The 18,219-nt window shown below is 32.9% G+C and overlaps 1 protein-coding gene across 2 annotated transcripts; it reads right to left on the bottom strand.

The window, feature by feature from the left end:
* Window positions 1–1,695: 1,695 nt before the first annotated feature.
* On the bottom strand, window positions 1,696–17,708 carry Dhfr (dihydrofolate reductase). 2 transcript variants are annotated; one of them, XM_076475800.1, is made up of 7 exons: window positions 17,558–17,708; window positions 16,652–16,749; window positions 14,908–14,957; window positions 13,616–13,721; window positions 7,461–7,584; window positions 6,693–6,805; window positions 1,696–1,922 (listed from the first exon to the last, which is right to left on the bottom strand). In XM_076475800.1, exons 2-7 carry the CDS (start codon window positions 16,738–16,740, stop codon window positions 1,850–1,852), a joined length of 555 nt encoding a protein of 184 aa, XP_076331915.1. In that variant the 5' UTR covers window positions 16,741–16,749; window positions 17,558–17,708; the 3' UTR covers window positions 1,696–1,849. The 2 variants fall into 2 exon arrangements, with proteins under 2 accessions (XP_076331915.1, XP_076331916.1); XM_076475801.1 differs by lacking the exon at window positions 17,558–17,708 and adding an exon at window positions 17,492–17,527.
* Between the last annotated feature and the right edge of the window lie 511 nt (window positions 17,709–18,219).

Here is an 18,219-nt window from a genome sequence, read left to right as displayed (position 1 = left end):
CAGCGGTCGCTGAATCACCAGCAGAACATTTTCTCAAAGCAGTCAGCAGATTTAGGTGCAGCATGTGAGGTCAGTTACAGTATTTCGTTGATGATAGCAAAATCTGGCTGACCGTACACTGATGGTGATTTTGTCAAGCAATGTATGATTACTGCATCGGAAAAGTTGTGTCCGGAAGCAGTTCGTAAGCTACAGACGGTGGCTTTGAATCGTATGACAGTTCAACGAAGAATTTCACACCTCTCAGCAGACGTGACAAGGCAGCTTACAAATAAAGCAGTCAACTTTGTCTACTTTTCTTTGTCAGCAGACGAGTTGACTGATGTCAGTTCAACAACACAGTTACTAGTTTTTGTTCATGGTGTGTCGTTATCGTTTGATATCACAGAGGAACTAATCAGCATGGGTTCCATGAAAGGTCAGACAACTGAGTCTGCTCTATTCAAGGAGACAGTACAACTGTGTAGTAGTGTTTCATTGGATTTCACGAAACTGGTGTGACAACTGATGGAGCACCATCCATGACCAGAGAAAGTGACTGTTTGATGTAATCATTTGTGTGTTCTTAAATATGTCCATCTTGTGTGAAACAACTGTGGGACGATTTTAATCTTCACTTATTTGTGACCCCTTGTGTCTGTAGTAGTATACAAGAAAAACACAAAATTAATACATTAATGTATGCTTCTCACAGGAATATAATATCTTCCAATTTATAAATAGAAGCTTTTTTACACAGTCATATCTGAACATATGTATGGGATAATTTATCTTAGTTATTGATTTTGTGTGGATTATTGAAATTTCACGTTCTTTCTTACATAGAACGTTCTCTGAAAGTTAAGATAAACTCCATGTATGGAATCTCTGTTAGTCTGAAATGAATGTAAAGAAACTATCATGTATTAAAACTTCAAAACACTGATCTGATCTAACAATTAACATTTTATAAACAGATTTATGAATCATTATGCTTCAATAACACCAGTTTTATTTGTGTATTTGTTTTGTTGCATAAAATTTGATTTACTGTTGTTCATAATTTCACATTTCTTAATATCACTTACATAACTAAATACTAATACGGTTGTCAGAGGTTAATTTGAGAATGAGATTTCCATGACAACAAGAAAACAATAGCAGTCACTATATCAACAACTTAAAGTACAGAATAGTGATATAAAACATGTTGAAGAACAACAAATATGCAATTTTTTACTGTTTTCACTCGTCTCCACAAAAAGAAATTTTGTTCTCTTTAAAAAAGCACTGCTCTACACAAACCAGTCGAAACTAAGGAAGTAATATCATTTAAAGTAACAAATTTTTCAATTGGTTTAAATGTAATCAATGTTTTTGTGCACTTACACAATATTTGAACAGTTATATCACCATTTCTTGTAAAAGTGCCTTATAACAAGTTATAAAATTAACAAACATAATTATATTGTTGTGATAACACTTACATGGATGACACATTTTTGCTTTCTTGCAATTTCAAAATTCTGCCCACTTGAATAAGTAAGTTCTACACACCCTAGGTTAAAGCTTATTCTGTAATTTATTAACTCACTATTGTCAAAATATACAGTTGTTCATGTTTATAGTGTATTTTGATTTGTATAAATTTTGCAATATCTAACCTAAAAACCATATAATTGGTTTACTAATATATCTATACAACAGTTTTTCAAATTCTTTTTAAACAAATCTAAACTTTATTTCAATTTTTATGTCCATAGTACAACCAAGTGATAAAATATTAATCTGATATACTATATAAACTAAGTTTTTTTCTTGCACTCTTATACATACATAAATATATAGTGGAAGCATGTATACGTGCATATCATGATCTCTTATAAACTTCGTATCTGTACTTGATACCATTTTCTTCTTGTTCTTCTTGCAGAACTTCATCTCTGAAAAAAACAATGTTCTTTTATGACTGGTTGTTAGAATCAAACTTTAGCTCTCAAGATGCTGAAATTAGTTACATCTAAACTGTGGCTGACTCAATGATATTTTTTTTTTTTACACGTAGACACATGATTCATGGTAAGAATTAATCAAATCCTCAATGTAATCTATATTTGTTTGAAAACCTTGACAAGTCCACTGGATCAGAGTGGCTATTTTTATTTATGTGGAGGAGAATGTGGTGGGGAGACTTTGTTTGTGACCACATTTTGTTTCTTTATTGAATGAAGATCTATCAACCTCCATGAATCCTGCCCTGGGTCAAATAGGCAGGTCTCTCTGTTTGTGGACAATGATTCCAATAACTGAGGACATAAACAAATGGTCAATTTACTTCTCTGGGCTGCAAAAGAGGATGAACCTGAAGAAACACTTGAATCTGAAAGAAGCAAAACTGGGCAGTCACTGGAATAAGTGGTAGGGATAGAGATGGAAGTAGACATAGATGTGAACGTTTTAATCATGGAGAGCACAACATTAAGATGTTTTGAAAATGACTCTGTTGGAGGTATGGAAAGATCTGTCTGCACTCCCACTGTGGCAGTGAAATGGAGAACAGCAGCATATGTCCGAGAAGGAGTTAGGGACAATAATTTGAGCCTCTTGGTGGGTGATATTATCAACACTCTTCAAACATTGCACCTCTTTCTCTTCTACCCATTTAGGGCAAGAAATAGAGTAATAGGGGTGTGGGCCACTACGATTAACACAGTGTGGTTCCAGATTGCACTCATAAGTGTCATGGTCATTACCACCACAACAAGCACATAAAGAACCATGACATGGTGTTTTTGAGTGACCAAACCACTGACACTGGAAACATTCAAAATGGTTAGGAATGTAAGGCTGTACCTTGCAGGTTCACATAACCTGCTTTGACTGTGGCAAGAGGATGTGGTGATTTAAACATTAATAACAGAACACTGGTAAGGTCCATAAATCTGTCTTTAATAGTGAAGATTTGGCACAATGCAGTGATGCCTTGGCTGAAGAAACCAGCAAGAATCTCCAACTCAGTAATGTTCTTTAAATCTCTCTCAACTAAAACTCCTCTGGAAGAATTCAAAGTTGCAGAGGGAGTAACATCAATGGCCTTTGATTTCAACAGGAGTTTAGTATGTTGTGGTAAAGATGTTTCCACCAAAATGTCTCCAGAATGCAACTTATTTACTTACTTTAAGGAGCCAGGAAGTCCCTCTAATCGTTTTTGAATAAAATATGGAGACATCTGCCACAAGGATTTTCCAGATAAAAAACGGATAATCATAAAGCAAGATAAGGAATCTGACTGTAATACTGATTATAAAAGAGTCATTTGCCAATTATCTGTTTTTCAATTTTTTCATTTTTATTTTGTCAGAAAGAGAGGTATCCATAATAAAGAAGCGACATTTCAGTGCCCACTGTGAAGCCCTACGAGGAGATGCACTACAGTGCCAAACAAGAATGTTGCAGCAATGCCAGGGTTTTGTAGGCACTATAGCCAAACAAAGTTCACAATGCTCGTTGAGAACATTCAACACTAGTACTTGGCTGACCGTAGCCTAAGTAGACCAGCCAATTGACCCTAGGGGCTACCCCAAAAATGCCTGTTTACAGGAATTCAAGGCTAAAGTGGTGTGTTAGGGATGGACCTCTGAACTACCAGGATCCTCCTCTCCTCCCCTTCATGGGTCCCCATGCACAGCAAACACATAGGTGGATGTTTAGATCCCAGAGGAGGTAAACTGAAAGAACACAACCTTATCTGAGAGGTACTCCCACAACATACAGAAATTCACACCAAGGGGCAAAAATACTGGAACAATAATCACATGCTAACAACCAGGAGTAGTGACTTTAATGACAGGTATATAATAAACAAGACAGTAGGTATTCAAACAGAGGACATTAAGGTTCCAATTGGGAAGAAAGGCAGGGCAGAGAGAATGAGCAATAGAAAAGGAATGAAATAACATAGATAACACAGAATACTAGCATACTCTCACAAATTCAGTAAATCTGAAATGGTAAAAAATCCCATCTGGTAATTAGAAACAGTAGAAACTGAGAAGCCCCAATTATAAAGTCAATTGAAAAAGATGATAAATGAAGAATGGTAAGACAAAAAAGAAGGTAACCCCAGTGTACAGGCCAAGAGCAGTATGTAGTCCACTTATTATGAAAAACTGCCATAGAAATGGGTGAACAGAATAAGAAATCAAGGAAGCAACATGTCTGGAAATGCCTGACCTTATGGCAAGGAACTGGACAAAATCCAAGGGAAGGTCAACACACACTGGAATGGGATTGATGAAGGAACATGCAAGGAAGAAAAAAGGGAGGGGTGGTGACATCATCAACTGCTGTAGAAGAAGAAAAAAAGTCTAACCTAGCCAATATGGTGCCACCTACAGAACCTGACAAGGTGTGGTCTAAACTATTGAAAGGACATGAGGGAGAAGGAGAATATGGTAACAAATGTATAGGTAACTGTTCATCCCAGTCTGACTGTGAGAATCCACCACATCTGCCTGCAGATAAGGAACAACCAACTTACAACAGGAAATGTTTGTGTTGAGAGGAGACACAAAGGCAGCCAAATTGCACATATCCTAACAACCATACAACTCCCAAAAAACAAAAGGATCCAAAGACACTCTACTGGAAAAAATTGTATTGAGTTAGGACAGCTAACTGTCACAAGATTTCTGGCAACCGAAATATGATACACCAGCACCATGAGAACCAACATCTGAAAACAAAGGTTCCTCAATTGGGTATTTCCTGCCAGAGATGAGAGACACCAACATTGAATTATTAGAACATACCATCACCACTTGTCCCTGAAGAGACAGCACAAAGTACAGAACAGCCTACAGAATAGCAAGATATTGAAAGAGAGAGTTTACCTTCTTGACACTTCCCACCATCAAGATAGGCTACCCAACTGGAAAGGGAAGCATAGAAAAAATTATAATCTAGATGAGGCAGAGAAACAGTAACTCACATGATATTAGTATGACCTATCCACCAAGCAAAGTACACAAGTAATGGCAAATGAAGAGTAAAAGGAGCCTCCAAAGGATCTCGTACAAAGCTCCATTGGTCAAGTAAAGCCCACTGTAGATAGTGCATGTGGGCACAAACAAAGGAAATGAGCACTTCGAGATATGCCCATATTCCCAAAAGAAACAGAACCTAATGTGCAGGTGGAGAAAGTGAGGAAACCTTATAAACTAGCTATTTGATATTTTTGAATGAAAGTGGAGAAAGCTGGGCTAGACTGAAAAGTGAATTGAATAATATATCCAACTGAGCCAGAAACAGTGTGGCTGTGGAGAATGACATCTCGAACCATAGAAGCCAACCAACTCAAGCAGCTTCACAAAACAGAATTTGGTGAAGGAAGTCAAACACTTGTGAGGATGCCAGCAGTAGCCAGTTACCCATTTAATGGTGGAAAGAAAGACACTGGGAATGAAGCAGTCAAGTGAATGACTGAAAAACTCAAAACATACAGGGGATTGAAGCTAGGCCAAACGAAAGAGGTTGAAACTGAAGAACAGGGTCATGTTGAATAAATCAAATGAAATTTTGGATGCTGGGGAGATGGGATATACTGATAAGCATTTGACACATCAACCTTCGCCATCCATGTACCTGAAGTGAAAATCCAACAGAGAGTTAAATATAACTCCACAGTGAACTTGGAAACAATAAGGAAGTAATTCAGAGATGACCAGATTCAACCCAGGACTCCAAACAATCAGGATGGATGGAAAATTGAAAATGGCAAAAGGAAACCAAGGTATAAGGATCCAAACCTCACAAAGGAATAAGAATTTCTAAACACTGCAATCAAAAAAGGGGTAGTTAACATAATGAAATGCAAAAGCATGATTGTCTGATGGATGTGGGGGATGAGGCATACTGACTCCCAATCTCAATTCTTCTTGAAAACAACAAGCATGAACACCTATATCTGATGAAGGTGGAAAAACCAAAGTTTCATCACAAAACAGGGTAGAGGTAAATGCATGGGAAACAGGGAAAAAAGACAAGATCGGACATAGTGGATTAATTAAGTCAACCATGGGTGAAGGAAGCCTGGTAAATTCTCCCAAAATGACATGCAACTGAGAAGCATATCCAGAAAGGGAAAAAAAAAAGCTATCCAAATTCTTGTAATCCCTATCTCATACACACCAGTTGCAAGCTAAATGGAATACTTCTCATGTGCTGGTGAATGTTTAATAAAATGAGACAATTCACAGAAATCATGTCAGCAGCAAATAACTGTGGGGTCAACCCTGAAGATGTGGTCAGTAAACATGTCTGAGCAGGAACAGTAGTAGCAGTTGTACCTGCTTGAAACTATAAGTGCATATTTTCAAAGTATAAACTCAAACTAGAGGAAGCAAAGCAATGAGAAAAAAAAGGAATTAAAAAAAATTGCATTAAAATTAATGATTCCACAATTTTTGAGCAAAAACATATTTCAACAGTAAGACTGCCAATCAAGAAAGTTTTTTGTAAGAAGATATTGCATTAGAAAAATAATAATTCATCAAAAATGTTAAACAAGGCTTTAGAATGAGCACAAGTTTTACTTCACATTTCATTAATAAAGGGCAAAAAAGGTATACATACTTAAAAATATACATTTAATTCTTATCAAAATATTTTGCACTTGAAATGAAAGCTATTAAGCAAGTATGAAAAACACACACCTGATTAACGTGTACTTGTTAGTGTCAAACTGGGGAAAGAATGTGTCGCACTGAAAATCTCGATCAATACGAGTAAGATATATCTTGCTACAGTAAGAAGAATCAATTGCTTCCTAAAATAGAAGAATTTTATCAATACAGCTGGGATAAATTGTGTTAAAAATGAGCAAAATATTACGATAAAAAACAACAGTACTTAAAATAATAAAAATAATCAAATAATCTTATCTTCTACAACTTCAACTCCCTAAAGCACCTTACAACATGTTTTGGGTTTCTAATGTCAGCTGTCCAAGAAAGGATACAACAACTGTTAGACAGAGAGGCACTCAGCAGTGTGCAAAATTCTCCCACTTTGGTAGTAGAGGTAATTAGTATCACACACATACACAGGAAACCATCTATGATGAAATTAAAATAAACCTTAAATGCATTTTTTTTCTAGATTATAAACATTCACGTACTATGACTATTTTTCTGCAAACAAGTTTTTCTGCTAATTGTTCAACATTATATCTTTTCGCACTGACAGACAGACAAATATCAATAAAGTCTTTACATTCTGGAGATAAAGTCAAAGAAAGATGTTTCATAGCAACTTTAAGTTTTCAGGTACCATAAATTTGATAATTACTCACAAAAAGTCATCAATATAAATGCCATCTTTCTAGGTTTCTGAGAATAAAAAACGAGAATTTAGAAAGTTAATTATTTTTCATTAACTAAAATTGAAAACATTCATGTTAAATGATGACTTAAAACACTTACTTTATACAATGAACTTCCACCAATAACAAATATTTTCTCAATTTTCTTAACTAGTGATGGTTCTTTCAACAATTGAACAAGTTCATGAAAAGATGGGACTAAGTGATGAGCACCAGGCAGTTCCCTGAAATAATGCAATAACTGTGAAATATGATTGGATGCATTAGAAATTGTAAAATCAAACTAAATAAGTCTAAGCTACGTGAAATCCTAGTAAGCATTTTCATTAGACTGAATATTAGATTATATTTAAAAAAAAATTCAAAGTTTTAAAAATTCATAAGGCATAACAAATTGCCTTACAGTTTGATCTTGAACTAATACTTTATCTATGCATTAGAGTATTTTCTTAAATACACATTACTGGGAAACTTCTCATAAACAACATTTACTGGTCCACCTTTTAATATATTTTGTAATCAAGGTTGAGTATTTACCTTACTTTTCCTTCATTTTAAATTTTTTTAGTTTTTAATAAATAATGAATAACAGGACTTTTAGTACAAAATAATTAATGAAAATGAATAATAACTTTTAATATTCATTTCTTCCACATAATAGCTCTGTTCAATAAAGATTGTTCCTATTTTCATAGTATTCTCTTAATAGTACATTAATACACATTTTTTTTTGTCAAATATTAACAGAACCTTAAGAAATTTCTGCTATACTTTAACTCCTTGATCACAATAGCCATTTTGAAACTCCTTCTGTGTATGTTACTGAATTACATTGAAAATGTAACTAAACCTCTTTAATATGAATGTATTTTAATGAAATTACTATTATCAGGTATGCTATAAGTTAAAGTTATATATTACACAGGTTTTATTCCTTTATTTAAAAAAAAACTTTCAAAACAGCAAACTACAGTTTTTGCTATCATGTGATCAGCTCATGGTTACAAGTCTAAACTTTACAAGGTATTACAGATACTGTGAGAATATAATAGACTTTCAGCATAGAAGGTCAAATTAAAGTCCCACCTGTCTTTTTTTAGCATCTGGAAAATTGCCAAGAATTTATTAACGAGAGTTTGACATTCTAATATTTCTAAGCCAAAGGTCAGCCATGCCCACTTACAGAGTCAAAGCTGTGTTATCAAGTGACAGTTTAAAGTTGAATGATATGCCTACAACCAACAGAAAGAGAAAATTTTGCACTATCCAGTTTTTGGCTCAAGAAACCTCTTCATTCCACTGTTCTCTTGAAGTGTACCTAGTACTTGGTGTTTCTTGTCTTTTATATATTATTTTGCTAAACAGCTTGATTCCGCTTAGGTTTTACATTTATATCTCAATCAGTTATGTATTACTTGTGTTTATAAATATGCATTTGAAAATTTTATGATTGTATACATTTAACTTGATGTAGTTTGACTTGTGGAAATGTCTATGCAAGATGGCATCATTCACATAAGTGAGCATTAGTGAAAGAATGTGTAGATTGCTTGGTTGGTTGATTTAGTGTTTTATGGTACAAAGCAGCTAGGCTATCTGTGCCAAACATCCAGCAGCTAGGCTATCTGTGCCACACATCCAGTAAAAAGTTAAGGTAAATTTAGTAAAATTCATAAAAGGAAATTAGGGTTAAAACACAACAAAGAAACAAAACAACATAAATAGCATGAAACCAAAGTTTACATCTAGCCTACAATGTTAAGAGAAAAATTACAGTAATTGAAGTTGTAAAGGTCTTCTGCAGTGTAACTGTAATTATCATAACTCGCCAGGAAGATTAACAAGTACAAAAACCACCGTCAGTAACATGAAGTTGGCCTTTCCAGTCCTGGTTTTGAGTTATTTGACATTATGGCTATTTTTAAAAAGGAAAGTAATAAAAAGGTGTTAAAAGACATGTAGCAAAATTATAATAACTCGCCAGGATGACTAACTGATAGTTCAAACAGAGAGTTCAAATAGCAGAGTTAGTCACCTGAAGTTGGCCTTTCCAGTCCTGGTTTTGATTTATTTAATGTTATGGCCAGTTTCTAATTATAAATCGAACTAGATTCACTGGGATTTTTAAAAGGGAGCCACATTAAAAAGGTATAATGTATAAATTAAAAAACTTAAATGGTATTAAAAAGATTAATGGCCTTTAAAACCTAAAAACATTACTGAGGTGGACAATGTCACCATCACCAATAACATTGTCTAATGTTATGGACAAACCTTGGGAAAAAACATGTTTAAAATGGTACTGTTGTTGAGAGTCGTAAAGATGACAAGTAAACTGTGGTTTATTGTGATCCGAGTGTTACACAAACTACACACTGGTGCCTCAGTTCCAGATAAAAGAAAACAATGAGTTAGAAAACAGTGACCAATGCATAATCTAGTTAGAACAACTTCTTTCCAATCCTTATGGAAAAAAGATGGGCAAAATCCAATATAGGATTTTAGTTGAAAAAGCTTGTTTTCATGTTGCTCACTCCAAGCGACTGCCATCTGGCACAGAGCCAAGCTTTGAATACAGGATCATAGTCCACGTACGGGACAGGCACAGCAGTGATAGTGCCAGAGCAGACAGATTTACCTGCAGTGTTGGCGAGCTCATTCCCATGAATATCAACGTGGCCTGGTATCCAGAAAAACTGGATAGAAGTAGATGTTGAAGAGAAATGGGCCAGTCAGTTTTAAATATCAGCAAGAACAGGGTGTGAACCAACATGAAGCAATTCCAGGGCTAGTAGAGAACTAAGTGAGTCAGTGTAAATAGTGTAGTTTGAGTACTGCTTAGCCTTTTTGCAATCCAGGGCAAGAGAAATGGCATACAGTTCAGCACTGAACACAGAAGCTGTAGAAGGGATTCTGCATGCAACCACCAAACTACAAGAAACCATGGCAGAGCCCACACAGTCACCTGATTTTGAACAATCTGTATAAATAGGAAAGGATGGTTTGAAAGATGTTCAGCAAATAACAAACAATATTTCCAATCAGGAGTGTCTGCTTTTCTCAGATGACTTAAAGATAGATGACATTTGAGGACTTTAATAAGCCATGGTGGGATTGACTGACCAGTAGACATAGTAGAGCAGGTTATCTGCACTAGTCATCCCTAATGTAGCAGTGTAAGAATAAAGGGAAAGCAGCTAGTCATCATCACCCACCTCTAACTCTTGGGCTACTCTTTTACCAACAAACAGTTGGATTATGTGTCACACTACAGAAATAGAATGACCATTTTACCATTCAATCTCCTGGAAGATAAACACCAACAAAACCCATGAAGGTTGCATGCACTTGTGACCTATGAAAAAGTGCTAGTATAAGCATGATCAATCAAGTGATAATGTCAGCTTTGAAATGCAATGGAATAAGCTAAGACAAATGAAGGCAAATTTCAAACTTCAGAAAAATCTGGAAGTTTCAAGAAATTTTAAGTTTAGGCTGGTGTAGTTTGATAAAGATTGTTACATTCAGCCAAGGGTGATGATATATCCAGATGTATTAGTTTAGTTCCATCTTTACATTATTTTAATCTTTGTTCTGTAGTTCAAACAGTTTCTCAACCATATATGTTAAGGTAAAGGCATTTTTTGTTCTGATCTGTTGGCTGGTTGTTTCACTGTAGTAAGAATATTCTGAAAATCTTTTCAGATCTGCGAACATTAAGTTTTGAAAAATAGTAATCCGTACTGGGACAAAATAAAACATAAGAGAAATATAAATTATGTAACTACCAATTATGTTTTACTTAATACATACTAATTACAGTGTAATAGATGTTCTTTAACTTTTTTACATCTTAGGCTCCTTTTAGGTATTGCACAATTACTCTGTTTTTGAAAGATTCCAAATCTAAGGTCTGTCTTTTAGGTTGTATGCAATAATTGATATACTGACTGTTCCATTAAACCTCAAACAGCAGGAATGTCGAAAGTAGTAGCTCACCACAGATGTAAAAAAAAATGGGAAAACAAAATTCTTAAACATAACCTTCAGCATTTTTATGATGAATTTTGAACAAAATATGAAAGAAAATGAAAATAGAAGCATAATAAAGATTTATTATTACAAGTCCAAATGTCTTTTAGAGTATGAAAAATCACTAAAACATTCTCCAATGCACAGTGCTACTCTATGTTCTTTACACTAGACAGTCACCATCTTTCGCTTCCTTTCCTTCCGTACGTATACATTTGTGACATTGTTTATACCCACTTTTTCTAGCTCCTTAGGATGGAATGCTTTTAAAAAGTGCTGAGAAATGCTTCTTTTCCAACAAGTCTATCAGGAACAGTAAGGCTATGCTTTGCTGGGAAAGGTCTTGTTACCCTTCCATATCTTTCCAATAATTGGTAAAGTACATTGTAACTAAACTGCCTCAACAATGGCTTTTTAACAATTTTTACTAGATACGAGTTATAAGAATTCAAAATTGAAATATTAGGTGAAAAAAAGAGCTTCTTGTACCACTTCACACATTTATGAAGGCAATCAATTTGTCCCATTTGCATGCCACTTTGGTTAACTATGTTCACGTTGACAGTATAATAAAAAATCATATAGAGTTTGGTTATTAGTTGTTTAGTTTTGTAATCATCCTTTCAATAGTATTTCATTTTACCTTCATGTACTAATCAAATTAACAGGACATTTGTCTTTACAATAAAGTGCTAAAACATTCCTTGCTTCTTGGTTTCAACATTTCCTTTCTTCAGAGTTGCAAATCTAGGCATGTTGTTCTTGATTAGTTCTTATTGTTTCACAAAAACTAGTCCTATTTTCAAAGAGAAAGTTACATAATTCTAGACTTGTATAAAGTATATAATATATGACCATTACCAAGGTAATTTTTCATCAATTGCTTGACAACTGATACTGAAAATAGTAACTGGTGGAACTTTGGGGACATCTGCATAACTTACAGAATAGATAATCATATCTGTTACAATTCTTGTCTCACAATCACATAATAAAAAAGATCTTTATTCCAAATCTATGGCACATATTTAAAACATATTGCTTGAAAAGAATGTGACCTTTGAAAAGAACCAAAGATTCACCAATAACTACTTTATAAAATGGAGAAAACATTTCTTAGCTTTATTCTTCACCATTGTAAACACTTCAAATTTTCCATAATTGATCCCTTGCATTCAGTTCTTTGTTATTTGCAAAATGCAAATATCCAAGAACATCCCTGAATTAATCTTGAGTAATGTATTTTGGAAAAATTGGAGTTTCTATGAAGAAATCATTATTTCAATAGTCAGCCAACACATGCTTTTTCACAGGTAGAATAAGCATCACCAGAGCAAAAAAAGTCTACATTTCTTCAACAGTTGTATCTTCCCATTTCTTACTTCATGAAGTAGAAGGAATGTTACTTTCACTTTCTTCAGAATTCAAGGATTTACAAAACTTATAATATGTTTGTTTATTGCACAATATGACTTATTATATTGTGATCAGATATAGCAGTGAAAAATTCATATTCTTCAGATTCATCTGTGACTCCAGCATTACTACTATCAAAAGAATGAATAAATGGATCAAAATTGTGACAACTTACCCACTGGGAACCAATGGATTCTAATTCATTATCTAAATCATGTTCAGAACTTGAAACAATTACATTTGATGATGAAAAATCTAAAAGTTTTCTAAAGCTAATACTTTAATTTCATCTTTTGATGAAAAATGTTTTTGCTTCATTCCCTTAGCTAATGCACCCTTTCTTTTCTGCTCCATGAATTACACAGAAAATGATTCAGGTATACATTTTGAGTGGGTATGGTCACTACAATGTGAGGGGGTTGCCAACTAATGTTTCTAGCCTGTATCATCAATTGATGATAGCTGCACTAAATGCAAAGCATGAAATCATCAGTTGATGATACATCTGCCATTTAAAGGTTAAGAAAACACAAAGTAGTGTAATGACTAGTACATGAAGTGTAAATATGAGAATGATATTTAATAAATAAATTATTTTAAAATTTAAATAGGTCTATAAATAACAGCTCCACCCTTCAATTAATTTAATCAGTAGCTTACAGTTAAAATATTTAAATAATTGGATATAATATTAGGTTTTAAAATGCTATTTAATAATTGGGTTATCAATTAGAATACATTAAATGGTACATTTTAGGTACCATTTCATCATTTTAATAAAATGTACACCAATAATATAAAACTCACTTTAGTTCTCGACTTAGCACAATATTAATTCTTCCAGCTAAAGGGCGACTCTTCTCAGGTATAGAAAACCAAGTTTTTCTCCCCATTACAACAGCATTTTGCTTCTCTGGTGAAAAGGACATTTTGCCAAGTAAATAAAAAAAGATTAATGAAGTCAAAATTCTACAAATTAAAAGTATATTAAAACATTTATGTAGCTTCATTGTGTTTTCTGGCAAGAAACACCTGTTGAGATTGATCAGATTAGCTGGAATATATTGGTAATTTTCATTAGCCATTATCTTTAAACCTATAACATTTGCTACAATGATATTATCAAGACTCTCTGTAATGCTAAAAGAAATAGTCATAATTGATTCTTCTAGTTTAATTTTTCATATTGTGGACACAAATGATTTTAATTTTTGAAATCTTAGGCTCCTTGTAAGTATTGCACAATTACTCTCATTTCAAGAATTTCTAAAGCTGTGGTCTGTCTGATAGGTTCTATGTAATAGTTGATAAAGTGACTGTTCCATTAAGAAGACACAATGTAGTATAACGATTATTATGTGAATTGTAGATATCAGAATGGTATTTAATAAATAAATCATTTTAAAATTTAGATAGGTTTAAGTAACAGATCCATATTTTAATTAATTTACTCAGTAGCTTACATTTAAAACAGTAAAATAATAACTTCATTATAACACAAGTTTCAATTTCTTCTAAATTTTCATTACAGTTTTCAGATTTAAATTACAGAAAATAGAAAATAACTTAAAGAAAGGCTCTGTATGGGTACTGTAGATCACATGACACTTGACTTGTGGTTACTAAAGAGCAGAGTTCAGAGGATAACATAGGATATATAACAATATTTCTTCAGGTACCCTTTAATCACTGTTTGTATCCTCTTAATGTAGCAGAGATACACAGACAAACTAATAGCAGTAACGAGATATTTTTCAACTTCAGAGTAGGTTTTATCCAAATCAAATGTAAAAATACATTAGGGTAAGAGGAGTTACTAAAATAAAAACACTCTTAAATTTCTCACTGTTATCTTTCAAAATGCCAGAGATTATTCAAAGTAATAGTTTTGAAAGCTTGGATCAATCCTAAACATATGTAAATATCAGTATATTTGATAAATTTCCAGTACAGAGTTTATTAATGGAGACACCTAACTAAAATATCCTTTAATCTGATATACTGTATATTTAACAACAGGTGAAACTGTACATTAAGGACAGGCACTGAATGTAAAATCATTACTTCATACCTATACACAATAAATCAAACTCACAAACCTCTGTCATTGGCTTTTAGTGTTAAACGTTGGAAAAATGACATCTCCTTTCTGCAAAACACAACCACAGTAATATAAATATACATGACTAGAATCTACTCTAATTAATAAAAAAATTAGAACACTATAAAAAGCTATTTTATTTTAATCTTCTAAATTATGAAGGACTTGGATACATCCTTGTTCAAATGAACCTAATACTAAGTATAAAAAGTGTATTAGATTACAGTATTTAAAACTTTATTTGTTGAACAACATTTTAAGAACTACATACTGTATGAAATACTGGATTACACATAGAGCTGTGTGATTTATTCAATTACTCATGAGCATCAATTAACTGAATTATTATATCAATACACTACAAAATTTCTTGAGCATCGCTATCCCTTTTGGCTCCCCTTGTATCTGTCACTAAATTTGTTATGAGCAGACAGTAATTGAATTATTCTACCTGGATAAATGCATTTTGGTTTTATGAATTCTCTCATTTCAATAATCATGTGTAACATGACACACAGTAGCTATTTTATATGTTACATTATATTATAATAGTTTTCTTAACTGCACATGACAACAATAACACAAATAATTAACCATTATTCCACATTTCTCATATAGGCTATTTTTGCTGTTGAATTTCCTCAATTTTTTACATAACTACTAAAGAAATCTTTAAAGCACTTTTTGTCATATTTATATATTTTCATATAAAAAAACATGACAAAAATATGTAATTCTTTCCAAAAGGCCAGAATGCAGACATTCTTAGATGGAATGTCTTACATTTTAGGCAATAAAGCATCCTATAAAGGTTTTGATGGTTCCTAACCATTCTCTAAGGACCAGCTAGTTCCTAATCCAAAATTTCATGGACTACTCCATACAATATTAACCTTTTAGAGTACTTTTATACTACATTGTAAAACAATACACTTTAGTAGCTGTATTTTAAAATATTTTCTTTGAGAATTTTGCAGACCAGCTGAAATATCCCTCTGAAGCAGCTGAGAAATAATACCACTTACAACATCAAGACTACAGTGAATGGTAAATCAACATTAATCCTGTTCAGTTAAAAAATAATGAAATGATTTGCAAGTATAAAGATACTGACTACAGCAAGACATTGAAGTAATACTAGTAAATTAAGCACTATAAACTAGGTTTTATATCTTATGCACTGCTTTCTAACACCACATGTTTAGTTTATTAGTAAAAAATGTATCTTGTTTAACAGTAATACTTTGATGAATAAGTTTTGAATGTCAGTTAGTTTGTTAAAATATAACATTTATTACCTTTTTTTCAAGTGTATGAAGAAAAGTACTTTTGCATAAACACCTTGTAAACATTGGTATTTATAATGAAATGTTCAAATAAAAAAAAACCAGGGTACATCTTATGAGATATTTCAAAATACAGGAACAGTACCATCATGTTTTAAATACACAAATGTGCAAACCTAAAAACATGAATAATAATAATAACAATTACATTGTATTAAGAAAAAAGAAAAACCATAAACTGTAAACATATAACAAAATACAAAAAAACATGTTCCATGCTACCTTTGAATATTGTTTGATGAAACAATATTTTAATGAAACAATGAAGAATACCATCTTAAAATTAATGAATTCTGTTTAATTCACTGCTTTGAAAACTATGAATGTAATAGAAATGTTTGTTGTTACTTCAATACTACCAATCTTTTAGCAACTATAAACTTAAAATTAGCTTACTTCAAATGCCAAGGTAATTTTCCTTGGAACCCAATTCCCATGTTTTTGCATGCTGCTGCGACTAAAATTAGCTCAAGTCCTGAGGACATGTCACAAATCTGAAATACATAAACAGAAGGACATCAAAACCCCAAAATAATATTATTCAATGCCAAGGCAATTAAACATTTATTCATTTGCATGAATTTGTTGAAAACAAAACTCTCATAAATATATGAACACTTAATTCTAGAAACTAATTTTTTACCTAATGAAAATAAAAATCAATAAAATATCATTTGGTTTACAAATATCACCTCCATCCACCTTGCAAAAAACAGTCAACACAAGAATGTGCAGCTATGTGTATGAGTATATTTAACCAACAAATAAAATAACTTAAAGTAACAGCACTGGAGCTGAACAATTACTGGAATTCAATGATTCAGGATCATTAAGGTTTATTTACCTTCAACTAAATATATTATTCTCCAATATGGTTTGGGCAGTTAGAATAATAAAAAATTTCAAGTGCTTGACTATTTTCATGAATCATGGATTAAAAAAACAACTTTAAATTAACTGAAAATAATAGAGAAAAATCATCATGGCAGCATTTCCATTATTTAGTTGAAATAGTCAAAAACAGTAATAAAACATTTACAAAAGCTTCATAAACATTTTTACATTTATATTAGCATCACCATTATTATTCTTACTAATATTTATTTTTTTATTTAAGTTTACAACGTATTTCAGTACAAACACCAATGATATCAAGTTAGTAATAGTTGTATAATTTGACAAAAGCCACTACAGAGTTATTTCTAATTACAATTTGATCTTAAAACTAATGTATACCAGTTTTAATGAACTGGAGAATCATCAAATCATTTCATAAATAATTTAATATTCAATCACACTTACATTGCTGTTATACTACTAATATCACCAACGATTAGTAGCACTCGCGCCACAAATCACGTGAGACCACTATTGAATTATGTATTTCAAAAAATACGTTGAAACAAATAAGTTGAAAAAATAATTATAATCGCATTTTATGAGGTTTATATTTTAATACCATAAGTTTATATTTAACGTTTAGAACTTATATCACTTTAAAAATAAAACAAAGTAATTAGCTATAACACTGAGACACTTTCCTCATTCGTAATAAACCCGTAAAATAATTATTAGACTATTGTATTATTAAACTTTGGCTACGTTGGCTACTGTCAAGTTTAGGAGCATGTCTAATATATTAAGTGTACACGAGATTGTGTACACTTAAGAATTTCGTTCAAAGCTACACGATGACCACCTGCGCTAGCCATCCCTAATTTAGCAGTGTAAGAGTAGAGGGAAGGCAGCTAGTCATTACCACCCACTGCCAACTCTTGGGCTACTCTTTTACCAATGAATAGTGTGATTAACCGTCACTTGTAACCCCCCACGGCTGAAAGAGCAAGCATGTTTGGTGTGACAGTGATTCAAGCCCGCGACCCTCAGATTACGAGTCGAATGCCTTAACTACCTGGTCATGCTAGGCCCGTGATGACACCTGCGCTAGCCATCCCTAATTTAGC

This window comes from Tachypleus tridentatus, chromosome 13, assembly GCF_004210375.1.
Source record: "Tachypleus tridentatus isolate NWPU-2018 chromosome 13, ASM421037v1, whole genome shotgun sequence".
Classification (NCBI taxonomy): Eukaryota; Metazoa; Arthropoda; class Merostomata; order Xiphosura; family Limulidae; genus Tachypleus; species Tachypleus tridentatus.
This window is presented reverse-complemented; position numbering and strand designations above follow the sequence as displayed.